The sequence below is a fragment of the Cebus imitator genome, unplaced genomic scaffold (assembly GCF_001604975.1).
Source record: "Cebus imitator isolate Cc_AM_T3 unplaced genomic scaffold, Cebus_imitator-1.0 Scaffold18, whole genome shotgun sequence".
Taxonomy (NCBI): domain Eukaryota; kingdom Metazoa; phylum Chordata; class Mammalia; order Primates; family Cebidae; genus Cebus; species Cebus imitator.
The window spans coordinates 12,101,483-12,129,026 of record NW_016107333.1 but is presented as its reverse complement, the minus strand read 5'-3'; the positions used below and the strand labels follow the sequence as shown (position 1 = coordinate 12,129,026).

Here is a 27,544-nt window from a genome sequence, read left to right as displayed (position 1 = left end):
CAAGCATCTCATACTTGTTTAACTGTCTTACAAGCAATTGATAGCTATGTATTGACTGGTTGAAGTTAGAGAACTCTAACCATGGTAGGAATTTAAAATTGTGTTAGAAATTTTGAGTTTGATAAACTTTATTATGAGTAAATATTAATACAAGAGAAAGCCATTGTATAAGTTACTGGTGACTTCTGTAACAAATTACCGTATAATAGGTGGCTTGAAACAACAAAAACTCATTATTTCAAAGTTTTAGAGATTAGAAGTCAGAAATCAATTTGCTGGCAGAGCCACATTCCCTATGAAGGCTCTAGGACAGAATCCTTTCCTTGCCTTTTCCAGCTTCTTACGCTGTAGGCTTTCCTTGGCTTATGGCTACATCTTTCCAAGTCTCTGTCTCCATGGTCACATTGCCTCTTCCTCTTCACATCAGAACTCCCTTTTCTGTCTTAGAGGATACATGTGACTGTGTTTTGCGCCCACTCATATAATCTGGCATAAGCCTCTCCTCTTAAGATTCTTAATTTGATCACTGCCCCCCCTTTACGATATAAGGTAATATTCATACCATCAAGAGATTAGGAAATGACATATTTTGAGGGGCTAGCATTCAGTCCACTATTGTTTGGAAGACTTTCTGAATTTGGAGGAGAAAACTGAATCAAGGCTAAAGTAGCATTAGAATGATGAACACAGTATTTGTTCATTTAATATTTTGGAGCTCTTAATATGTGCTTGTGGTTATTTAGGTGCTGGAGTTATGAAGATGAGTTAAGACATGTTTCTTGTCATGGACGAAGTGACATTCCATGTGTTATGTATACTACAATGCAAGATAAAACACAGAATAATTAACTATATAAGTTTGGGAGGGTCTTTACATGGAGGAAGTAATACATTTCCTGAGTTGGGTTTTGAAGGCTGTACAAAGAGATGGAAAAAGCCTTCTGAGCAAGAAAATTAGGATTTACAAAGACATGGAGGTAGAAAACAGCAGTGTGTGCTCAGGAAACTAATGGTAATTAGTGGAGTGAGACAAATTTTAGATTCGTTTTCATTTCTCCCATCCAAGTACTAACCAGGCCTGACCCTGCTTAGCTTCCGAGATCAGACGAGATCAGGCACATTCAGGGGATTTGTTTTCATTTCTATTATACACATTAGCTATTAATATCCCCCATTTTGCCAGCTACAAAGTAAATATTCTTTGCTGTGTTGGTTCTTAAAGCAAAAATCTTTTCATAGATTAAGAAGATCTGTGAACAGCCATTAACTACATGAAAAAGTGCTTCAGGAAAACATAAAACCACAAGGAGATACCACTTTACACCTCCCAGAATGGCTGCAATTAAAAAGACTCAACACCACATTATTACCCACACAACAGGTGGGTTTGGTTCCTTGGTGGGTATCAACTCAGTGCTCACAGCCAAAGAGGATTTACCATGAGGATTTTATTACTTGCAACAAGCAAGGAGAACATGGGGATAGTTCCCAAAGCAGGGGCCCGAGTCAGGCTTTATCAGCGTAGAATAACAAGGCGTGATCTGATTGGATCTTACAATGACATGATGCTGGAGGAATGATCTGACTGGATCCTATCATGGGATGATGCCTGAGCTTGGTCTGATTGGAGCCTGGATCTTGCCATGCAGTGTCGACTTCTTAATTTACTCCCCATTCCTTGGTCCAAGCACTTGGATTCATCCTAAGATTGCAGTCTTGGCTCATCTGGGCATGCTCAGGTTATGTGAACTGAGGGTCCATGGCAGCTGTAAAATAACTCACTATTTGTTACATAAAAGTTGAACCAGTTTGGTCTGGTGCACATGGAGCAAACAGAATTCTCATATGTTGTTGGTTGGAACAGAAAATGGTATAACCATGTTGGAAAAAGATTTGGCAGTTTCTTACACAAAATTAAATATAAACCTGCTCCATGACTCAGCAATTCCTCTCTTCGATATTTACCACCACTCACCCCCCACTAAAAATGTGTCCACAGAAAGTTTTGTACAAGAATATTCATAGCAGCTGTATTCATTGTAACCAGAAAAAAACTCATGCTCATCTTCAGGAGAATGGATAAACAATATGTGGTATATTTAAACGATGAAATGCTACTCAGCCTTAAAAAGGAACAGGCTACTAAGATATACAAAAACATAGGTGAATCTCACAGCCATTTGGGTGAAACGAGGCCAATACATGAGAGTACGATTTCACTTTATTATGTTGTGAATCAGGTGGAACTATGGTGAGAATAACTACGAAAGTGGTTGCCTCTTATGGGTGAGGTGATTGGAAAGGAGCATGAAGGAACTTTGTGGAGTTATGGGATTGTTTTTTATCTTTATGAAATTGAGGCATTCTTTTTTGTGAATTTGTGAAATTGTATACATTCATGTGTTGCATGTAACCACATACACAACAGTGTTACCATAAGATTATAATGCAGCTAAAAATTTCTGTTGCCTAGTGATTTGTTATAGTTGCCTATAATATTGAGTACAGTAACGTGTAGCCTATAAGCAATAGGCTATACCGTATAGCTTATGTGTATAATACGCTATATCATCTAAGTATGTGTAAGTACATCAACGAAATCACTTAACAGTGTGTTTATCAGAGCATATCCTTGTTGTTAAGTGATGCATGGAGATAATATTCGTGCATTTCATGTAAATTTTACTTAAATAATTATAAACAAGCACATGAATAAAAGAGAACTAGAAAAAATTTTTAAAAATTAATATTATCTATCTATGTAGTAGCCTCACAACCATAAGGAGAATTAAACCAACAGGATTTGTTGAAAGAACAGCGAAAAGGACTAGCGTCCTTGACTTGATGCTGAGCCTAATTTTTGAATCACTCTCCCTTCTAAGTCTCTTTTTAAAAAATTGTGAATTATAAGGCAAGGTGCAGTGACTCATTTCTGTAACCTAAACATTTTAGCAGGCCAAAGTGGGAGGATCGCTTGAGCTTAGGAGTTCAAGCCCAGCCTAGGCAACATAGTGGGACCTTGTCTCTACAAAAAAATAACAAAACAAAAAACAAACAAGCAAAAAAACAGGCTTAGTGGCATGTACCTGTAGTCCCAGCTGCTAGGGAGACGGAGGTGACTTAAGCCTGGGAGATTGAGGCTGCAGTAAGCCGTGATCATGCCTTTGCACTCTAGCATGGGTGACAGAATGAGAATCTGTCTCAAAAAAAAAATTGTGAATTATACATATAGAAAAGTATGCAACATACAGCTGAGTGATTTACAAAGCAAGCTACAGAGTAAATTTCCATATATCCACAAGAATGAAGAAGTAGAACATTACTAGCCTCCTTAAGTAATATTTTCCTGACTTTAATGATAATTAGTCCCTTTCTTTATACATGCTTATACCTAAAAATATCTCCCCTATATACTATAGTGCTTGTTTTTAATTTTTAAACTTTATGTATTTGTAATAATTTATATTTTATGTTTGGCTTCTTCTGGACAACATGTCTGTAATAGTTACCCTATATATAGAGTATTTATAGCAGGGGTGTCCAATCTTTTGGCCTCTCTGGGCCACACTGGAAGAAGAATTATCTTGGGTCACACATAAAATACATTACCAGTAACGAAAGCTGATGAACTAAAAATACAAACAAACAAAAAGGAATTCACACACACACACACACACACACACACCCTCTCATAAGGTTTTAAGAAAATTTATGACTTTGTGTCGGGCCGCATTCAAAGCCATCATGGGCTACATACAGTCCATGGGCTACTGGTTGGACAAGCTTGATGTATAGCTTATTTTTATTGCAGTATAGTACTAGTTCCATTATACCACTATTCATTTCTCATACCACTATTCGTTTCAACTGTTGATGGTCATTGGATTTGTTTCTAGGTTTCAGTTGTTAGGAATAATGCTGCTATGAACAGTATCACATAAATCTTTTTGTGTACCTGTCTATACCACCTTTCAAGTGTATATATGGCAAGGAGAGGAATTACTGAGTCATACATAGTATATGTATTTTTTTTTTAACCTTAGTAGATAATGCCACTTTTTTTCCGAAGTGAATATTCCAGTTTACGCTACAAGCTGTTGCTTCCTCTCCTCTCCAGATTTATTGTCAGTCTTTTTGGTTTTCTTATTGAGATTTAAATGTTATGAATAATTTTTACAATTTGGTAATTAAAAAGACAGTTCAACAGAAAAAATTGGGCAAAAGATGTAAATGGACATTTTATAAAAGAAGATACCTAAATGGCCAGTAAACAAAGAAAAGGTGCTCGTTCTCATTATTTTTCTGGAAATCACCTTTTAGCTGTTAGACATAGTAGTTTTTCTGCCTTGAGTTATTAAAGATATTTTCCCATATCATAGCAACTTTGTGCTTCTGCTTTTCACATTTAGATTTTCAATCCAACTAGAATTAATTTTAGTGTATAATATAAAGAAAGGCCCAAGTTTTTTTTTTTTTTTTTTTTTTTTCCCCCTACACGGTGACCTGGTTGTCCCAGCAGCATTTATTGAAGACTCTCTTCTTACAGTTCAGCAACACCACCTTTGTTTTAAATTATCTCATATGGGTGGGTCAGTTTATGGGCTGTATCCTGTTTTACTGGTCTCTTTGTCTATAATTAAGCCAATGGCATACCATACCATCTTAATTATTGTATATTTATAGTAAGTATATAGTAGATAAAGTCTTCCCGTTTTGTTCTTTAAAATCATTTTCACTGGTCTTTTGTATTTCCATATAAAGTTTTGAATCGGCATGTTGAGTTTCTCACACATAGACACACACTCATTTGGATATTAATTGATACTGCATCATCTATAGATTGGGGAGAATTTATCTCTTTAGAATGCTTTCTAATCCCTACACCTGGTCCATATCTCTATTAGGTCTTTTTTAGTTTTTTTCAATAGTTAGCCACAGTTTTCCATATAATAGTTTGTACATCTTTTTACCGAGGTTATATATTTTTTATGTTATCATTAAGAATGTCTTTAAAAATACTTTGTTATTTTTAAAAGAATATCACTATTAAAAAAATAAAAAATAAATTTGTTGCTGGCATAGAGAATGCAATTGATTTTTGTATATTGTTCTATCTACCAGTCTTGCTAACTTGCTTTTTCTAATTATTTTTCTCTAAATTTTTTTAGATATTCTACATACACAATCAGAACATCTATATATAAAGAAAGATTTATTTTTTCCTCTTTAGTTTGTATACCTTCTATTCCTTTGTTTTGTTCCAGTTCTTCAATACAATGTTGAATAGAAGTGGCAATAATGGACTTTCTGGTTTGGTCACATTCTCAAAAAAAGACATTTTAAGATTTAAAACCATGTATGGTATTTTAATGTACTATTTTTATGTACACTTTTGATGAGATTGATGTGCTTTTAAGTTTCTAGTTTTCTAGGTTTATTTTTCTCCTTTTTTATTTAGGTGAAATTAATATAGCATAACATTAAGTATTTTAAAGTATATAATTTAGTGGCATTTACTACATTCACAACATTGCATAACAACCACCACTATCTAGTTCCAAAACATATTACCACATCAAATAAAACCTTGTACCCATTAAACAGTCAATTCCCATTACCCCATTCCCTTAGCTCCTAGTAATCATCAGTCTGCTTTCTATGTATTTATTCTAGATATTTCATATAAATGGAATCATACTCTGAGAACAGGAATGTTAGGTATTTTATTTCTGACAGTCCCTGAGCTGTTTCTTATTTATTTTATGTGTCTATTTTCTGTCTATTTTTCAGGCCAGGTAATTTCTGTTGTTCTGTCTTCCAGTGCATTAATTCTTTTCTCACTTTTTCTCTTCCTATTTCTGCTGATGAGCTCATCTACTATTTTTATTTTTATTTATTTATTTTTTTTTTTGAGACAGAGTTTCAGCCTGTCACCCAGGCTGGAGTACAGTGGCACAATCTTGGCTCACTGCAGCCTCTGCCTCCCAGATTCAGGCAGTTCTCCTGCGTCAGCCTCCTGAATAGCTGCACTATAGGCACATGCTACCATGCCTGGCTAATTTTTGTGTTTTTAGTAGAGATGGGGTTTCACTATGTTGGCCAGGCTGATCTCGAACTCCTGGCCTAAAGTGATCCACCTGCCTTGGCCTCTCAAAGTGCTAGGATTACAGGTATGAGCCACCAGGTCCAGCCTGTATTTTTCAGTTTTAAAATTTCCACTTGGCTCTTCTTTTTACTTTCTCTTCTGAGACTTCTATTTCTTTGCTGTGACCCTCTTTTGGTTTATTTCAAGCTCGTTTGTGATTGTTTCTTTAAACATTTTTATCATTATTGCCTTAAAGTCTGTCAGATAACCATAGGATCTCTGTCATCGTAGTGTTGGCTTCTGTTACCTTTTTCATTCAGTTTCAAATCTTTCTTCTTGATATGACCAGTGGCTTTTCTTTTTTATATTTATTTATTTTTGAGTTGGAGTCTCCCCCTGTCGCCCAGGTGGGAGTGTAGTGGTGCAATCTCAGCTCACTACAACCTCTGCTTCCTGGGTTCAAGCGATTCTCCTGCCCCAGCCTCCAGAGTAGCTGAGATTACAGGCATGCACCACCACACCCGGCGAATTTTTGTATTTTTAGTAGAGATGGGGGCTTTGCCATGTTGACCAGGCTGGTCTCGAACTCCTGATATCAAGTGATCCACCAGCCTTGGCCTCCCAAAGTGTTGGGCTTACAGGCGTAAGCCACCATTCCCAGCTGACCAGGGATTTTCTATCAAAACTGGGACATTTGGGATATTGTAATACTATGGATTCTATCTAAACCTTTTGTTTTAGCTGGCCTTTTCTGACACTTTTCCAGTAGAGGAAAAGGGACATGCTACCTTGTTTTTGTCAGGTGAGGATGGAAGTACAAGTTTTTTATTTGTTTGTTTGTTATTTTTAAGAGGTGGGGGTCTTGCTCAGTTGCCTGTGCTAGAGTGTGGTGGCATATCGTAGCTCATTGCAGCCTTGAACCTCTGGGCTTAAGCAATCCTCCTGAGTAGCTGAGCAGATAGGCACATGCCACCATGCCCAACTAATGACTTTTTTTTCTTTTCTTTTTTTTTTTTTTTTTGAGTTAAGGTCTCACTGCGTTGCCCAGGCTGGTCTCGAACTCTTGGTCTCAAGCAGTCCTCCCACCTCGCCTTCTGAGTGGCTGGGATATACAGGCACAAGCCATAGTGCCTAGCAAGTTCAAGTTTTTAAATTGGCTCTTGTTGACACCATTGTTTTTTTGGGGGGGTGTTGTAGGAGGGGTCTTTGTTATTGCCAGGTAGCTTTAGTTCTGGCTCCCAATGTGAGCTTCATTGATTCCCCAGAGAGGGTAGCCTCATTACTGTTGGGGTGGTTGGCCTAACTCTCCACTAGGCCTTCTGTGACAGCACTTCAGTGGGGTGACGGAGGACCTCTTTGTTACTGTTGGTGGGGGTGAAAGTTCAGATTTTCCATGTTGTGTCCTCTGACATTGCAGGATCATTGAGCTTTACTATGGTTCAGCAAACAGTGGAAACAATGAAAGTTCCTATTTTCTAGTCAGTCATCTTGTGTACCATCTTGGCCCAGTATTAGGCTATTTTATTATAGCCTAGCTTGGCTTCCATCTGGCCTTTGCTTGTATGGATGGGAGTGGACCTACAGGGTTTTTTTTTTTTTTTTTTTTTTGTAGTATTTGAATAGATTATAGATTGTAATTGTCTATATATTATCTTGCTAGGCTCCCTCTTTTTGTTCCTTTAGCTAGAGAGTAGGCTTTTGTTCAAGACTTACTTGTCTGAATTAATTGGTGTTTAGTGGTTGCCAGTTGCTTCAATTCTGAGTTGCCAGTTTCTTTGGTGTCTGAGGTATATGAAAAAGAAAGCCCAGGGAACTAAACTCACCATTGTATTTCGCCTTACATTCTCAGGTCCATAGCTGGCCTGACTTCTAGTTTCTGTTATTCAGAGTCTTATGTTTGTTGTATACCTAAATCCAGGACTCTTAGTTGTATTAATAACTATAAAACGAAAATATATATATGTTCCATCTTCCTTAAAGTAGAAACCTTTATCCCATAAGTTTTAAAATGGAGTATCAATTTTCATTTAGTACTGCATATTTTTGAATTTCTGTTTTGACCTTTTATTTGATTGATAAGTTATTTAGAAGTGTATTTTTTAAAATACCTGGTATGTGGTCAGTATTTATAAATGTTATGTGTATACTTGTGAGGAGTTTGTACTCTACAGTTGTGGGTATAGTCTTCCATATGTCAGTTAAGTCAACATGGTTAATTGTGTTTAAATTACCTGTGTTCTTATTGATTATTTTTAAAAATCTTCTTGTCCCATCAGTTACTAAGAATACTGGTGAAATTCTTCTGTCATTGTGAATTTGTCTCTTTCTCCTTATAGTTTTGACAACTTCTGCTTTACATATTTAGTAGCCATAGTAAGTATGTATAAGTTTAAAATTGTCACATCTTTCTGGTGTATTTAACCTTTATCATTATTAATTTCTCTCTTCATTTTAAATAGGGGTTTTTTTTTGCCTTAAAATCTACCTTTATTATATTTTCATTTAAAGCAATCCATTCTCTGAGAAAATTTTGTTTTAACAGAAAAGATCACATTTTAGTTTTGTATCAGCGTACTTTTGCTGTCAGAGGTAAATTTTAAGACAAATAATTTTTACTTTTCATTTTAGCCAATTTGTTCACAAATAAAATTTCTTTTGTAAGATTCATCTCTCACAAACCTTTCATAATTTGCTCAGACCTTCTACAACTTGCTCAGTCCTTTAGTTTAGTCTTACATTTCTCTTTTTTATATTGAAACAATCATTTTACTTTAGGACAAAAATTTACTTCTCTTTTTTTCTATCATTTCAACCACCTAAGATTTTTTTTATGCAAAAATTACTGTCATTGTCTTTTCTTACCAAAAATACATTCTCATAGTTTTTTGCATCTGTTTTTTATTTATTCCTTTCTCTCTTGTTTTTATGTTTTTCCAAATTCATATTTTGAAAACTTTCAATAACCTGTGAATGAGACAAATTCCTTTTAAAATAAAAACGTGTATTTTTTAATTTTTATTTATTTAAAGATGGGGTTTCACCATGATGGCCAGGCTGGTCTTGAACTCCTGACCTCAGGTGATCACCACCTCAGCTTCCCAAAGTGCTAGGATTACAGGCGTGAGCCACCGTGCCTGGCCAAAAACATGTTTTTTTAAACAATTTTTTCATCAAAAACAAATTTTATTTTTTTCTTGTACACGTTGCTTGCAGAATTCTATGTATTAACTAGAATTTTAAGTCTTAGTAATCTTAATTTTTAGTTAACTCTTAGTAATCTTAACTTTTAGTGAAAACCTAGAAAGTAAGCAATTTTGAGCTGTTACCAACAGCTCAAACATTTTATAGATACACATTTTATAATTTTTAAAGATGTATTTTTTCATAGAATTTTCATGTGGAGCCAAACATATTTATTAACCCCCAAATATTTTTTCTTCCTATAAAGCTTTAGAAGTCAAGAGTAAACCTAAACTTACATTTAACTTACTTGGATTACTACTACAATAAATTAAGTCACATGAATTTTCTGGTTTCCCAGTGCATAGAAAAGTTATGTTTACACTGTACAGTAGTCTGTTAAGTTTACAATATAATTATATATTAAGATGTAGATACTTTAATTAGTACTTTATTGCTAAAAAATGCTATTGATCACCTGAGCCTTGAGTGAGTCGTCTATTAGTGGGTAGAGGGGTCTGGACTTTCTGCTTATGGCTACTGTTTAGAGTAGTGGTTGCTGACGGTTGGGATGGCTGTAGCAATTTCTTAAAATGAGGCAGTGAAGTTTGCCATATCAGTTGACTCACGAAAAATTTCTCTGGAGCATGAGATTCTATTTAATGGCATTTTACCCACAGTAAAATAAAAATTGCATGCCAGTTTTATGATGCAGTTCATTAATTCCTTGGCAAAGGTATATTTTTCGCAGGATAATTTTGTGGTGGCTGCTACAGGTAGCTCACTCTGTATTTACAAAGTTTGAATCTTAGTGCATGTTTAACCTAAGAGTAAGGAATATAGTGTTCTTCAGGGGCTCCCCCCCCCATTAAAATATAATTTCAGAGGAAACCAAAGCAACTGCAATTATAGTTTAAAAATTGTATTAAGTAATACATAGATATCACACTAATTTATCAGAGATGTTATAATTCAAGCAAGACAGTAATTTAATGGCTGATTTGCATAGGGCAAATATATTTTTTTGTTATAAGAAGTGATTTGTAAAGACCCATGACTAAGGAAGATTCTATCAGGAAAAAAAATATGTGTATAATGGGGACTAGAGAAAGAGTAATGAAGTTAAAGGAGACAGAACTATTGTAATTAAAATTTTTGTTCTTAGTTATAAGAACACTTTAAAACATCATTTTTTTACTTCTAGATGAAATAAACAGTGATTTTCATAATACTGGGTCAGTGCTTTTGGAGATAGGTGAGATGATTTAGTTTTCTGTTCTTACTGCAGTGTATAACACATAGGAGTTGATCAGTATTTATGTGTTGACTAACTTCTCATCAGAATCTGCAGGCTGGTTGCAGCTTGCCTTGTGTCAAATAAAAGACCCTTCAAAGTGTTAATCATAGACATAGTTATGTGCCGAAGGTCACCTTTTGAAGACCTTGATTCTCCCCAGGCAGCTACCAAGTTCCAATGGGTTTTAACCTGATTAGGGAATATGAATTTTGTACCAGAATATACACTTGAAGCTTACTGCAGTAGCTTTAGGAAACATGACTCTGGTTTGTAAATTTAAGACTACCTAAATGAGAGTTAGGGGATCCAAGATGGCTGAGTAGGAGCAGCTCTGGATGGCAGCTCCCAGTGAGTGCGTGGAGGGTAAGTGATTGCTGCATTTCCAGACAGATTTTTATTGCCCACAGACCAGGAGATTCCCAGATGGAGGAGTGTCACAGGTCTCCAGCGCGGCTCTCCACTCAAAAAACTCACACGGGTCCAGGCCCCGTTTCAGCTGGTGACTTGAGCACCTGGGAGACAGAGTTGCCTGTTCAACTGATAAAAAGGGGACTGAAATAGGGAGCCAGGCCAGGAGATTCCCGGGTGAAAAAGTGCCATTAGTCTCCAGCGCGGCTGTTTCAGCTGGCACAGCGAGTCTCCACACAAAATCTCACACAAATCTGGGTGCCTTTTCAACAGGCGACTGGAATGCCTGGGAGACAGAGTCGCCCATTCAGCTGATGAAAAGGGGACTGAAACAGGAAGTCAGGCCAGGAGATTCCTGGGTGGAAAAGCACCTCCAGCACAGCCGGCGCAGCGGGTCTCCGCACAAAATCTCACAAATCTGGCAACTGGAACACCTGGGAGACAGAGTCGCCCATTCAACTGAAAAAAAGGGGACTGAAACAGGGAGCCAGGCCAAGAGATTCCCAGGCGAAAAAGTGCCGCGAGCCCCCAGCATGGCTGTTTCCGCCGGCACAGCAGGTCTCTGCACAAGAATTCACACAAATCTGGACACTGTTTGAACTGGTGACTGGAATGCTTGGGAGACAGAGTTGCCTGTTCAGCTGAATAAAAAAAAGGGGGTCTGAGGCAGGGAGCCAGGTGATCAGGCACGGCCGGTCCCATCCCCACAAACACCAGCAATCTGAAACGCTCTGGATTGAGAGTTTCACAGCAAGGACAGCTGAATCCGGGGGCAGCCCAGCTCTGTGGAGGAGAGGTGTCCGCCATTACTGAGGCAGACCACCACTACTGAGGTAGTCCACCATTGCTAAGGCAGTCTGCCATTGCTGAGGCAGTTCTAACTATACCCCTATAAACAGGACTGCATGGAAGTTCACACGGCAGCTGGGTGGAGCCCACAGCAGATCAGCAACGCCTCTGCTGGCAGAGTGTGACTAGGCTGTCTCCTCGCGGGGCAGGGCATCCCTGAAAAAAGGCGGCAGCACGACAGAAACTTATAAATAAAGCCCTACCTTCCTGGGACAGAGCACCTGGGGAAAAAAAGGCTGTTATGAGTTCTGCTGCAGCAGACTTAAATGTACCTGCCCAGCAGCTCTGAATGGAGAAACAGAGCTCACAGCTTATTAGCACTCTAGCTCCTATGAGGACAGATTGTCTCCTCAAGTAGCTCCCCAACCCCCATATATCCAAAGAGTCAACTCATAAAGGAGAGCTCAGACTTACATCTGGCAGGTATCCTCTGGGACGAAGATAGCAGAAGAAGAAACTGGCAGCAACCCTCACTGTTTTGCAGCCACTGCAGGTGAGCCCCAGGCAAGCAGGGTCTGGAGTGGACCTCTAGCAGTCCTACAGCAGAGGGGCCTTGACTGTTAGAAGAAAAACTAAGAAACAGAAAGAAATAACTTCATCATCAACAAACAGGATGTCCACTCAGAGACCCCATCTGAAAGTCACTCACTACAAAGACCACAGGTAAATAAATCCACAAAGATGAAAGCAAACCAGCCAAAAAGAATGAAAACACCCAAAACCAGAATGCCTCTCTTCCTGCAAGGGATCACAGCTCCTCATCAGCAAGGGAACAAGGCTGGATGGAGAAGGAGTCTGATGAATTAACAGAAACAGGCTTCAGAAGGTGGATAATAAACTTATCTGAGCTAAAAGAACATGTTCTATCCCAATGCAAAGAAACTAAGAACCTTGAAAAAAGGTTTGATGAAATGCTAACAAGAATAAACAGCTTAGAGAGGAACATAAATGAATTGATTGAACTGAAAAACGCAACATGAGAACTTCGCAAAGCATACACAAGTTTCAATAGCCAAATTGACCAAGCAGAAGAAAGGATATCAGAGATCGAAGATGAACTCAGTGAAATAAAACGAGAAGGCAAGATTAGAGAAGAAAGAGTAAAAAGAAACAAAAAAAGCCTCCAAGAAATATGGGATTATGTGAAAAGACCTAATGTACGTTTGATAGGTATACCTGAATGTGACGGAGCGAATGAAGCCAAGCTGGAACACACTCTTCAGAATATCCAGGAAAATTACCCCAACCTAGCAAGGCAGGCCAATATTCAAGTCCAGGAAATACAGAGAACATCACAAATATGTCCCTCAAGAAGAGCAACCTCAACGCACATAATTGTCAGATTCACCAGGGTTGAAATGAAGGAGAAAATGCTACGGGCAGCCAGAGAGAAAGGTCGGATTACCCACCAAGGGAAGCCCATCAGACTCACAGTGGATCTCTCAGCAGCCTACAAGCCAGAAGAGAGTGGGGGCCAGTATTCAGCATCCTTAAAGAAAAGAACTTTCTACCTAGGATTTCATATCCAGCTAAACTAAGTTTTGTAAGTGAAGGAGCAGTAAAATCCTTTATGAACAAGCAATTAATTACTCAGAGGTTTCATCACCACCAGGCCTGCTTTACAAGAGCTCCTGAAAGAAGCACTAAACAGAAAGGAACAACCAGTACCAGCTGCTCCAAAAACGCACCAAATGGTAGAGTATCGACATAATGAAGAAACTGCATCAACTAACAGGCAAAACAACCAGCTAGCATCAAAATGGCAGGATCAAATTCACACATAACAATATTAACCCTAAATGTAAATGGGCTAAATGCCCCAATCAAAAGACATAGCAAACTGACGCAAGAACAGAAAATCAAACACTGCATGTTCTCATTCATAGGCGGATGTTGAACAATGAGAACACATGGACACAGGGAGGGGAGCATCACACATTGGGGTCTGTGGGGGGGAACTAGGGGAGTGATGGGGGGAGTTGGGAGGGATAAAATGGGGAGAAATGTCACATATAGGTGATGGGGAAGAAGGCAGCAAACCACATTGCCATGTATATACATATGCAGCAATCTTGCATGTTCTTCACATGTGCCCCAAAACCTAAAACGCAATAAAATATAAGAATAAAGAAATAAAACAATATAGCGGTAAGTCATCTGAGAGAGAAGTCTGTAGGAATGTGAAGACGTAGGAAGGACATTCAAACCAGTGTTCCTACACAAAGAGATATCTATGCAAGATGTCAAAAGTGAACTGGAGTTGGATGCATGCCCAGGTAAATGAAAGTAGAAAGGAGAATATTTTAAACATAAAGAATTGCATGGGCAAGGGTTAGGAGCCAGCATGAGAAATAAAAATTGATCAGTGTTGCTGGAAGAGAGTATGAAGGGTTAGAGAGATAATCAGATGATGAATGAGGTAACACTGTGATATTCTTAAGAATTATTAAAAACAATTATAATATTCTCATTATGAAGGAAGAGTGGAAGGCCAACAGATGAGCCACTGGAAAGCTTATGAAGTGGCTAGAACCGGGCAGAGTGATAGTAACTGGACACTTTTGGTAGAAGGGGTGGAGAGGTGAAGGAGGAAAAGGAACATGGCAGTGACAGGCCAAGTGTGGAGAGGTGGAGTGATGGTGGGAGGCGGAGTGGAATCTAGGAAGGTCAAAGGAAAAAGGACATGAGGGAAAAAAAAAACTCCCTAAAAGGGAAGAGTCTATGGTTCTAGTGGAACTAGGTGAATACTTGAAGATGTGATTTTGATGGTCACAGAAGCTGAATGGAAATGAAAATTTTTCAAGGCGCAATTCAGCTTTATATTTGCATTTTGTTTTATGAACAATTAAAATCTGAAAATTGGGCTTTGTAATAAAAATAAGGAGAGGCTGGGCACAGTGGCTCACGCCTGTAATGCCAGCACTTTGAGAGGCCAAGGTGAGTGGATCGCCTGAGGTCGGGATTTCGAGACCAGCCTGGCCAGCATGGTGAAACCCCATCTCCACTAAAAATAAAAAAATTAGCCGGGCATAGTGGTAGGTACCTGTAATCCTGGCTACTCAGGAAGTTGAGACAGGATAATCTCTTGAATCCTGGAGGTGGAGGTTGCAGTGAGCTGAGATGGCAGCATTGCACTCCAGCCTGGGTAACAGAGTGAGACTCCTTCTCAAAAAAAAAAAAAAAAAAAAAAAAAAAGAAGATAAGGAGAATAATAAAAGTGATAAAAAATATCACTAAAGGAAGCTTATGTTTACTGATTGCAAACTATGTTTATTTCTCTGTGCAGGTATAATTTGGCCTCCTGAGATTCTACCTTAGCAAGAAAGGAGTGGGAGATACTCTTGGACAGAAAACTAAAATAATAAGAAAGCCAAAACTTATTTTTACATGGTTGTCAGCACATTTACCGATATGGACACTTTTCCCAATAATTTGCCTCCTGGTGGAGACAGTGGATTGACAGGTTCTCAGTCGGAGTTCCAGAAAATGTTAATTGATGAAAGGTTACGATGTGAGCACCATAAAGCTAATTATCAGACTCTGAAAGCCGAACACACAAGGTAAATTACTTAAATCTAGAAGTGTGAGTTTTGGTTTAAAAACATTATTGGAATTATCTTGGCTGAATGTTTCCTATAGAATATAGTATAATTTTCTTATTTTGCAATGTATACATTTAAAACTTTTTTAATATAGTAAAATTTTCACTTCAAAGTTATTTTGTTGCAAACTAAATATGGTATCGAGTGGATTATAAATTTATAAGTCTTATTCTGAAAGTGGCGAGTCCTGTTAAATTAAATGTATCCAGATGGCTAAATGTGCTCCCCATTTCCCACCAAGGTAAAATTGCATCCCAAAGCTACAGTGTTAATAATTAAATGAAACTCTGTAAAGAAAAGATATTTGTAGGTTTAAAGGAATTTGTGATATTGGTCTTGTTTTTCTGTAGTGTTGATTGACTTTACATAAAGTCATGCAGTTAGAAAGAAAGGATTTACTCAAAATTGAATTCTATTTTTAAAAATCAGGTTGCAGAATGAATATGTAAAGTCACAAAATGAACTCAAGCACCTGTTAAATGAAAAGCAAATTCACCAGGAAAAACTTCAGCTGCTCCTTCAAGAACTAAGAGAAGAATTAGTAGAGAAAACTAAAGACTTAGAAGAAATGAAACTGCAGGTGAGAAAATACATTTGAGTTAGTATGAAAGTAGTCAGATACATAATGGAAGTAAATAGTTTTGGTGAATTTGGTAATTTCTGTCTATATCCTTAATGATTACTTTGCTGTATCTCCAAGTGGTACAGTTTAATCTTCCTTCAAATATTTTAGAATGTTAGCTACCATATAAGGTAGCCATGAAACTGTTATTTTATGTAAGTTGGTATTATATTACTATTCTGATATGAATAATATTTTACTATTAAGAACAAGGGAAGAAGTGAGTTTGAATTGATAAAAATTAGAATTAACTAATTTTTTAAAAGAAATATTTACTAATGTTTATATATGCATTATAACTGAAAGTAAGCTAAAAAAGACTTAGCTGTTATTAAGGAGCTTCTTAAAAGAGACCATAAAAACAGTATGTGCATATAATCTATGTGTACATTGTAAAGCAAATGGGTTTGTAAAGCAAAAGATAGTTGGCAAAAGTACTGAAGTGCTGAAGTACTTCAGAGCCAACTATCTTTTGCTTTACAAACAGGCTAGAGTTTAGTGGCACGATCTCAGCTCACTGCAGCCTCTGCCTCCTAGGTTCAAGGGATTCTCTTGTCTCAGCCTCCTGAATAACTGGAACTAGAGGTGTGTGCCACCACGCCCAGCTAATTTTTGTATTTTTAGTAGAGTCGGGGTTTCACCTTGTTGAGCAGGATGATCTCGATCTCTTGACGTCCACACCTGCCAGCCTTGGCCTCCCAAAGTGCTGGGATTATAGGCGTGAGCCACCATGCCTGGCCGAAGTACAGCTTCTTTAGATTATTTTCACACTATTCAGCAAAACCAGACTTTAACTCCAGTTAAATTTCCTATAAATTTCAAATTAGTAGGTTCTCACAAATGGTATTTTTCTGTAATTACGTAAGTTCTGAAGAGCACCAGCTATTTATTTCTGCCTAACAATCTGCTTGGTATAAATGGTAAGGTATTGTTAATATTAGAGTCAGAAGTTCATAGAGTAAGAAAGCATCTTTCAAGTCACGTAGTCTGGCATATCACCCAACTCTTAGATATCCTTTGACAGAAGCCTTGTAAGTTTGTCATTCAATAACTTCTTGAAATCTACCATTGCTGGGAACACCTCTAAGCCTGGCTTGGAGACTCCACTATGCTCACTGTTTCACTCCTAGGTATATTTGGGACATTTAACCTCCGAAATGTAAATTGAAGAGGGAAATGTAATTTAAGCCTATAGAATCAGTGCATTAATTTGTTTTGCAAAAATTGAGAATCTGTTGTATGAATGGAATCTGTGAATGCTGAACCCAAGAGATTCTTCAGGTATTGCAAATTTAATTATTGTATTTCGTGAGAGTGACATCTAAACGTGATTATTTGTACCAAGCACATCCAGAAAGTAAGTAAAGTATATCCAGAAGGCTGAAGTAGCTATAATAATACCTGATATAAAAGAATTCCAGACAAAGAGTATCACTAAAGATAAAAAATGATGTTTTATAATGAAAAAAAGGTCAATTCTTCCAGAAGATGATACCTTCAAAAACTATGTCTCTATGTCTAGTTTTCTCATGTGGTAAAAGGGGTAAAAGAATCTGCTTAAGGGCTGTGAGGTGTAGTAAGATAACATCTACATTTTTACTACCATAAGGGCACATAGTAAATATTCACAAATGATGACATGTTTATTTGAATTCAGGCTCCATGAGGGCAGGGACTTTTTTTAAGTGTGTCTTCAGTGTTTAGTATAATGCCTAGCAAACACCTATTTGTTGGATAAATGACATGAAAATTGGAAATAAATGAATGGAGTGGAATTGTTGTTCATATATTGCACTTTCTATGTCAAACGTACCTAGAGCCTCAGCATCTTAGAGTTGGTAATCTTCTAGTTTTTCTTTAAATCTGTTATGGGTTGAGTCGTATTCCCAACCAGGATATGTTGAAGTCCTAACTCCTACTATCTCAGAATGTGACCTTATTTGGATGTAGGGTCATTACAGATGTACTTAGTTAAGTTGATGAGGTCATATTGGAGTATGATGGGCCTTTAACTCAATATTACTGGTGTCCTTAAAGAGGAGAAGAGAGATGGTGACAAATGGCGCTGAGGGGAACACTATGTGATGGTGGAGGCAGAGATTGAAGTGCTCCAAAAACTAGAAAGAGGCAAGGCAAGATTCTTCCCTACAGATTTTAGAGGGAGCAAGGGCTGCCAACACCTTGATTTCAGATTAATAGCCTCCAAAACTGTGAAAGAACAAACTTCTGTTATTTAAAGCCATGTAGTTTCTGGTATTTTACTATGGCAACCCAGGAAACTAATATACTGTCCAAAGCAGAATCATTTTTAGAATGTCTTTCAGACAGGACTCTCTTCATTCTCTGCTTCAGTGCTTTCAGTGCTAGAGAACCTAGTGAACTTTTAAAGTGATCCAATTGTATTTATGGATTAAAGTATGTTAAACATTTCTCTCTCATATTAAAATGAAGTCATCCACCCTGTGGCCTCCATGTTGGTAACTTTGGATGCTCCTCCATGTGAAAACCTCCCATATGTTTGCTCACAAATATAATTTATCTGGTAAGGCCTCTGTTTTTTAAGATAAATGTATCTAGTTTCTATGTGATATTTATTTGGCAAAAATAAGCTAAAGAAACATTTACACATGTAAACGTATTTTAAAACAATTTAGCTATTTGTTTAATGGATGCTTGCAATTTGTGCAAATTGTAAGTTTAGAAAAGTTAAGTAAATTCAACTAAGATCAAGAAATATTTCAATGAAGGTTTATGAAAGATGATTATTTAAAAAATATACATGCATTATCTAGTCTGCCTACAAAAACGCCTTTTCTGAGATTTAATGTCATCTATTTGGCTTTTATAGGAAAAGGGGAGGTACTCATTTAAAGAACATTTCTACATCAGTAGTGAATGGGAATGATAATAGTGCTTAGCTCATAGGTTGACTGTAAGGATGAAGTGAGACGATGCATAGAAAGTGTTAGTTCAGGCCAAGCATGGTGGCTCCCACCTTGAGCACTTTGGGAGGCAGAGGCAGGAGGATCACTTGAGGCTAGGAGTTTGAGACCAGACTCGGTAACATAGTGAGACTCTGTCTCTAAAAAATAAAATAAAATAAATTAGGCTGACATAGTGGCATGCACCTGTAGTCCCAGCTAGTAAAGAGGCTGAGACAGGAAACTTGCTTAAGCTTAGGAGTTTGAGGCTTCAGGGAGCCGTGATTACACCACCACACTTTACCCTGGGTAACAATGAGAGACCCTGACTCTTTAAAAAAAAAAAAAAAAGTATAAGTATGATGCTTTGATCTGGTAAGTGGTCAGTATATGTAGTTGTTATTGTGTTACTATGTACCATTTTAGCAAAACCTTTTTAAATATGGGGGATCATTTGATATATTCTAATAAAACTAAGTGAAAATTACCAATGATTAATATGCTCTTTTTGTGCTAATGAAAACTATATAACCCAGTATACGGTTTCCCATTTTGTTTTGGCTGCTGGGAAGCTCAGATCAAAATACAATACTCAGTTTCAGTCATTAATTAAGAATTTTTGGCACAGCAATATTTGCCTTCTTAAAGTATTCTTTGTAAAAGACTGGTTTATTTTAGATTGTTAAATAGCAAGTGCTGCAATGTTAAAGATTTGTTTTTATAAATTTTAAAACAGGTAATGACACTAGACTGTTGTATGATAAAGCATTCTTACAAGTTTCTTTGGAGACAAGTAGTGGCAATATTCCTTTATAAGTCTAAGACTCTGCTGGGTGCAATGGCTCGTGCCTGTAATCCTAGAACTTTGGAAGGCCTAGGTGTGTGGATCACCTGAGGTCAGGAGTTTTGCATCTGACCAGCCTGGCCAACATGGTGAAACCCTGTCTCTATTAAAAATATACATGCAGGGGGTGGTGGCGCATGCCTGCTGTTTCAGCTACTGGGTAGGGTGAGGCACAAGAATTGCTTGAACCTGGAGGCAGGGATTGCAGTGAGTCGAGATCATGCCACTGCACTCCAGCGTGGGGGCTGAGGTGGGAGAATTGCTTGAACCTGGGAGGTGGAGGTTGCAGTGAGCAGAGATCACGCCACTGCACTCCAGCCTAGGCGATAGAGTGAGACTCCATCTCAAAAAAAAATAAAAATAAAAATAGAGATCCTTTGTCAGAGATCTCAGATCAGAAGACCCTTGAACTGTTGTATGCTGTTAGGTGGCACAGACCAATGGTGAGGTGCACACCATTACAGGATTTAAAGCACTGTTTCCAAGAGGCATCTATGGTGTAACTGAAAATGTAGTATTAGGAGCCGCTTGGGTATTGTGCAGCCTCATTACTCTACAGGGTAGTGAGCACAGGTTATCTTTGTTCTTTGTAATGTACTGTGTCTGGTTTTTTGGCTGCTGTTCTCTTTATTGCTGGTTTTAAGCAATTTTATTGTCATACTTTGTAGTTTTCTTTATATCTATAGTGCTTGGGGTTTTTTGAGTTCTGTAGGTCTCTGGTTTTACAGTTTTTATCAAATTTAGAAAATTTTTGGAGATTACTTCTAAAAATATTTTCTACCTCCTCTTTTACCTCCTTTGGAGACTCTTAATTATGTTCTAATATTAGACCACTAAAGTTCTCCCATAGCTTGCTGATGTTTATTAATTTATTTTTTGTATTTTTGCCTCTGGGCTTCCTTTTGGTTACTTTCTGTTGCCATGTTTTCAGATTCATTGATTTTGTCTTCTGCGGTATCTAACCTGCTGTCAATTCCAGGCAGTGTAATTTTCATCTCATAAATTGTAGTTTTCATTTCTGGAAGTTCAATTTTGATCTTTTTGTATCATCCTTATCTTTACCTAACATGTTCGGTCTTTTCTTTAGTCTTTTGAACATACGGAATTTAGTTACAATTACTATACAATAAAGTTTTAATGACATCTATGTCATTTCTGGGCCTATTTTAAGCTTATTCCTCCAGACAGACAGATACAGACACACACACACACACACACACACACACACACACACACACACTCACTCTCTCTCTCTCTCTCTCTCTCTCCCCCCCCTCCCTCCCCCCCCCATGCTTCTTTGTATGCCTAGTAAATTTTTATTGGATGTTAGATACTGTGAACTTTATTTTTAAAATACTGGACTTTTTTTTTTTTTTTGAGATGGAGTTTTGCTCTTGTTGCCCAGGCTGGAGTGTAGTGGAGCGATCTCGGACCACTGCAATCCCCACCTCCCAATATTTTTGTATTTCGATAAATGTTGTTGAGCTTTATTTTTGGACACAGTTAAATTACTTGGAAACAGTTTTATCTTTTTGGGTCTTGCTTTTAGGATTTAAATAGGAGCAGACTAGTATTTAGTGTAGTGATAATTATTTCCCACCACTGAGGCAAGACTCTTCTGAGTATTGTAACAATTTCTTTATGAAATGAAGGATTTTAATCTGATTTTTGGGAACAGAAACTATTCTTAGCTTTGTGAGCTCTGTATATTCATCCTTCTAATCTTTTCAGGTGTTTCTTTGACTAGCCGTAGGGAGTTTCCTTGGACACATGTGCTAATCAATACTCTACTGAATGAGCCAAGAGTCTTTGTAGGTTTTCTTTTTCCTTTTTTTTTTTTTTTTTTTTAGGCAGTCTTACTCTGTTGCCAGGCTGGAGTGCAGTGGTGCGATCTCGGCTCACCGTAATCTCTGCCTCCCAGGTTCAAGCGATCCTTCTGCCTCAGCCTGGGATTACAGGCATGTGCCACCACACCTAGCTAATGTTTGTATTTTTAGTAGAGATGGGGTTCACCATGTTGGTCAGGATGGTCTTGATCTCTTGACCTTGTGATCAGCCTGCCATGGCCTCCCAAAGTGCCGGGATTACAGGTGTGAGCCACTGCACCTAGCCTTTTGTAGATTTTCTTAGTTCTTTTTCTCTGTCCTCTTTTATCTGCTACCCTGTCTTAGGATTCTAACCACTCTAGTGTCCCTGGATGCTAAGTTTTATCTCCTTAACTCAGGGAGTGCATCATGACTGTGTGGGTATCCTTTCCTGTGCCAGGTCCTGAAAACTCTCAAAGCTCATCTTCTATGTTTTGTGCCTCTCAGAGATCTGTCTTTTCTTTCTTATTTCCAGTGTCTTGCAAACTGTTTAATTTTTGTCTATTCTTTTGTTTATTTCAGGCAGGAGACTGAATCTGGACACTTAATCTATCTTGGCTGAAAGTAGAAGGCTTTTTACTTTCAGTTAACTTTCAGTTTTGGAAATCTGAAACGTGTAACACATCCCCACGTACCTGTCATCCAGCATCAATAATTATTCTCTCTGAGCCAGGCTTGTTTTATCTACTACTTTCTCCCACCCACCCCCACTTTTTTCCTCAATGTCTCTGGATTGTTTTTATATTATTTCAACAAATAATTGAGTGTATATCTCTATAACAAACCAGTGCAGCCTCTCTTAGAAACATAACCATAATACCTTTACTATATTTAAAATACTTATTCCTTAATACCTTTTACTATTCCATCTTTGTTCAGATTTTCTTAATTTTCCCATGATTTTGCTTCCTTATTTTTGAAGTTAGATCATTTGAAACAGGAACCAAATAAGCTTTACCTATTAATCTCTTCCTTTGAATTGCTACCTCATCTTAGTTTGGACTCTTGATACTGTCACCCAGAATTGATACCATAAACCACATTATGACATGAGCTTTCTATCTCATTTCTTTGGCTTCATTCACTAAAGCTTTTGATTCATCTTGCTTCTTTGTGAAATATAGATATCATAGTGTCACTCTTAAGCTTAAAAACCTTCAATAAATAAGGTATAGAAAAATATATGTACAATATCCTTTTTGTGTGAAAATCAAAGCTGATATATATGCTTGTGTATCTATAGATTGTTTTAGAAGGGTACATAAGAAGTTATTAACAATGATTGCTTTAATAGAAAGAAAATTACTGAAGTGAGAAGACTTTTTAATCTTTTGTTTTGTTTGAACTGTTTTATTTATGTAATTATATATATTAATTTTAAACAAAATAAATTTTCAAATTAAATACTATTGAATACTGAATAAATAATAAGAGTCTAAACCTGGTATTCAGGAACTTTTCACTCTGGCTGCGACCTGTTTTCCTTTTGTTCCCAGCCAGGGTGTAACCCTCCAAGGTTGCATTTAGAAATGTTACAGTGTTTAGAGATTTCTACCAGTGTGAACGTAGGGACCCGCAATTTTAAATTTTCTGTGGTACTTAATGTGGTCCCATGCAAAATGGCTTTAACTCACCTTTGAGAATCCCTTTTCTCTCATACAGCCTCTGACACCCAGGTAAATTAAAATGTTAATTGGCTTGAGTTTGGGTTCTATGTAAGTTTTAGTTTTCCCATTCCTTTGATGCGTCATTCTTTCTATTCTAAATGTGTTTTCTCTTTTTTACCTGTCTAGTAAGCCTGTATTGCCTACTTTTATAGTTATTTGTGTATATCAGTTATTTTTAATACCAGAGTTTGAAATTTTTATGGGGAGATATATGCATCATGTGAGTTTTTGTGATCTTTATAAAGTTATTTGAACACCTTGTATGCCTCAGTGTAGCTACCTTGTGGGATTGTTGTAGGAATTAATTAATGCATGTAAGGTGCTTAAAACAGGATGGTATGTAGGTTACAGTGCATTGTATAATGCTTTATAGTAAGCTGTCATTCAGTAAAATGTAATATTGTGAATATAATATTTGGACTATTATAAAATAGAACATTATGATTTTTATAGAAATTAATATAAATACAAACTTTTAGATTTTTTTTTTCATTCATTCATGAAATAGTAATTGAGTGGTTCCTATGTGCCAGACATTGGTGATAGATATTGGGTATACAGTGGTGAATAAAGACTGTGTCTTCCCATGTGGGACTTACATAAATATTTTTTTGTTCATTAAATTATGAGTTCTAAAAGAGAGTGTGACAAAGAGAAGCCTAAATTAGGTTCAGTGTGAGAGTAAAAATGAGCCTTTTCTAACTGAAAATAAGTCTGAAAGGTTCTCTTTGGCATAACAAATTGTTACACCTTTATTTTGCCTGCTTGGTAAAATAACTGGACTACCAGCCATTGTTTACAGCATGATAGCCTTAGCTGCCAACATAGTTATTCCCAACAATAGCAATGATAATCTGTAACTGTCTTCACTTCATGTTAATGTAATTTTTGACATCTCTGAGAGCTTGCAATTGAGATTCTTAAAGTGTTATTTCAAATGATGACTCTATTTGTATAGTGATCACTGTAAAAATAACTATATTGTGAAAACTTTCATGAATTCCATTGTCATAATTAGAAGAGAGGCTTTGAAATATGGAGAATTATTGATTTTAATATGATTTTATATTTGGAATTGTTTGCATTTCTCTACATACTAGATATTAACTCCACAAAAATTGGAATTGCTAAGAGCCCAAATACAACAAGAATTAGAAACTCCAATGAGAGAACGTTTTCGGACTCTGGATGAAGTAAGTAACTTATGTTGTTTACTATGCATTTATCCTCTTGGGATCAAAGTCTTGATGAAAAGCATCATTTCCCTAACCCAAAACCCTGCAGTAGTTCCCCTTTTAACTCAGTCATTACAGTGGCCTCTAAGGCTTCACAGGATTGGACTCCTATTACTTCTCTGATCTCTTTTCCTTTTTTCACATTGGCTTACTGATATTTCTTTGGCACTCCAGAATTGGTGCATTTCTTTTTTGCTTTTATTTTTTATTTTTTAAATAATTAAAAAAATATATTTTGAGACAGAGCCTGGCTCTTTTGCCCAGCCTGGAGTGCAGTGGCGCAATCTTGGCTCACTGCAACCTCTGCCTCCCGAGTTCAAGCGATTCTCCTGCCTCAGCCTCCTGAGTAGCTGGGATTGCAGGCGTACCACCATGCTTGGCTAATTTTTGTACTTTTAGGAGAAATGGGGTTTCACGATGTTAGCCAGACTGATTTCAAACTCCTGACCTCAAGTGATCTGCCTGCCTTGGCCTCCCAAAGTGGTGGGATTACAGGCGTGAGCCACCGCCTCCAGCCGAATTGGTGCATCTCTTTTGCCTTGAGTACTCTCTCTCCAGATATGTCGCGGCTAACCATCTCTTCTAAGACTTTGCTAAAATTTCACTTTCTCAATGGGGACTACTTTGACTGCTCCCAATCTACCTATTTAATATTGCAACCTGCCTTTCCCATTATTGCTTAGACCTTTAGATCCCCCTTATCTTGCTCTATTTTTAATTTTTTTATGATACATACCTTCTATGCTATATCATTTACTTATTTATTGTGTTTATTTTCTGTTTTACCACCTCTAGAATGGAAGTTGCATGAGAGGAGGAACCTTTACCTGTTTTCTTAATTGTTATATTCCAAATTCCTAGAACAGATTTTGGTATACAGTAGGTGCTCAATATTTGTTGAATGAGAGAATGAGTTTCGTGCCACTTCATAAAAATAAAAATCTGTTACGGTTTTACTTCAGGCTGAGACTAATCTCCTTTAGCGAAGTGTTGATGTAACGTGACTGAATGCTTAATAAAGGGGACAGGATAAGACTGCAGATAATAAGTATATTAGGCCGGGCACGGTGGCTCACGCCTGTAATCCCAGCAGTTTGGGAGGCTGAGGTGGGCAGATCACAAGGTCACGAGACCGAGACCATCCTAGCCAACATGGTGAAACTCCATCTCTACTAAAAATACAAAAAAATTAGCCAGTGTGGTGGTGCGTGCCTGTAGTCCCAGCTACTCGGGAGGCTGAGGCAGGAGAATTGCTTGAAACTGAAAAATGGAAGTTGCAGTGAGCTGGGATTGCGCCACAGCACTCCAGCCTGGTGATAGAGTGAGGCTGTGTCTCCAAAAAAAAAAAGTACATTAGACAATTGCTAGACATTTTATATATGTTACCTTATTTAACAAATATACCTGGCCTTATACATACAAATGATTATTGTCCCCTTCAAAATGGGCCCCTTTGGAGAGCTATAGTCAAGTGATGTGGTCATTGCCCAAAACAGCTGTAGAATCCTCTTTTATAATGGCTTATTGGTTTGATAATATGATCTTTCCAGTACATTCCTGGTAGCAAGCCATTACGGTTTGGGAGTAGATTTAATTTTTGTAAATAAACAAAATTATTCAGACCCAAGATAAGTGATCAAGTTCAATAAAAGTTTTTTTTTTTTTTTTTTTTTTAAATCATAGCAAAGTATATCTGTAGTAAAATCATGAAATCCATCTTCTTGGTTTATAATCCGGCTTAGAAGTCTTTCAACTAAAGATTTATGGTGAACTGGGTATTATTTTAGGAGACATGCTTTCCTTGTTATCTAATTTCCTGTTAGTGTCTCCTGTATCTTTCTGCTCTGTTGCCTGAGTTTCTTATTGAGTATTCAGAATGCCAGCGGCTTTCATAGAGTACTGTTAGGAAGCAGGATGAGAGCACATCAGGGAATTGCTTGTGTTCCTGGTTAGTTAGTAGAGATGTTGCTGCATGTTTTCTTCAGGTTGGTGCGTTGAGTTGAACTATCATTGTAATATTTAATTAGATGTTAAGATGCTGTACTAAATATTAAAATAACCTTTTATCTCTTGAATTTGTTTGACTTACACTAACTTATACATTTTTAAAATCTAGCTGTTTTTTGAAAGGTGTGCAACATTCTTACATGTTTGTTTATTTAAGCCCAGAGATCAACACTTTCCTCATAATATACACTTTTATTATAATGAGAACCAATGAAGAAATAAGATTAATTGAATGGTAATTTACTTTTTTGGTATCTTTTCAGGAATGTACTAATTCCATATGTGTAATACTTGTTACGAGGACTTTTCCAAATTCATTTTTATTTCTGATAAATTTATTTTTTACTTTTAGAATTGCTGTCACTATAATGTAATTTAAAATTATATTTGTAAAAGTGATTATTGGAGTGAGTGCAAATTTTGTTTATAAATCTGTGATAAATTGCATTCTTCCTTTAATTTAGGAGGTGGAAAAGTATAGAGCTGTATATAATAAGCTTCGCTATGAACATACATTTGTGAAGTCAGAATTTGAACACCAGAAGGAAGAGTTTGCACGTATTTTAGAAGAAGAAAAAATAAAATATCAATCAGAGGTAAGAGATTGATTATATGAGTTTATTCATTATTATTCTAGTCAATACAAGTTTATAATTATATATTTTTAAAAACTTCAAATTAGAGTTGATTGCATAGTTTCATTAATGGTGGAGTATTTGTCATGATTTTTATCAGTTCTATACCAACAGTTTTCTTGTGAAAGTTCTGTTTTGGCTGTAGATTTAAAAAATTCTGTTTATCTTTTATTGTGTCCCAGCCAATGGAGATAGACAACTTTGGGGAGTTCTGTGGTACAAAGTCTTTTGTCTCGTGTAGCCACAGAGACAGATTTCTCTCTGCAAATATAGTTAGTGTGATTCCTTACTTAGCATTGTTCTCCTGCTTCTTGGAACCAAACCACA

General features: G+C 37.0%; 1 protein-coding gene across 6 annotated transcripts in view; it reads left to right on the top strand.

Moving 5' to 3' along the window:
* LOC108294043 (centrosomal protein of 83 kDa) overlaps nucleotides 1-27,544 on the top strand; it is a 144,126-nt gene that overhangs the window by 81,657 nt on the left and 34,925 nt on the right. For 4 of the 6 annotated variants that reach the window (XM_037733739.1, XM_017515784.2, XM_037733740.1 and 1 more), the window contains 4 exons: nucleotides 15,106-15,379; nucleotides 15,851-16,001; nucleotides 24,441-24,533; nucleotides 27,047-27,178. In XM_037733739.1, the coding sequence (XP_037589667.1) occupies nucleotides 15,207-15,379; nucleotides 15,851-16,001; nucleotides 24,441-24,533; nucleotides 27,047-27,178 (549 nt within the window). In that variant the 5' untranslated portion in view covers nucleotides 15,106-15,206. Of the gene's footprint in view, nucleotides 1-1,239; nucleotides 1,382-10,469; nucleotides 10,521-15,105; nucleotides 15,380-15,850; nucleotides 16,002-24,440; nucleotides 24,534-27,046; nucleotides 27,179-27,544 lie in introns of all 6 variants that reach the window. The other 2 variants (XM_037733738.1, XM_037733737.1) reach the window with 2 other exon arrangements.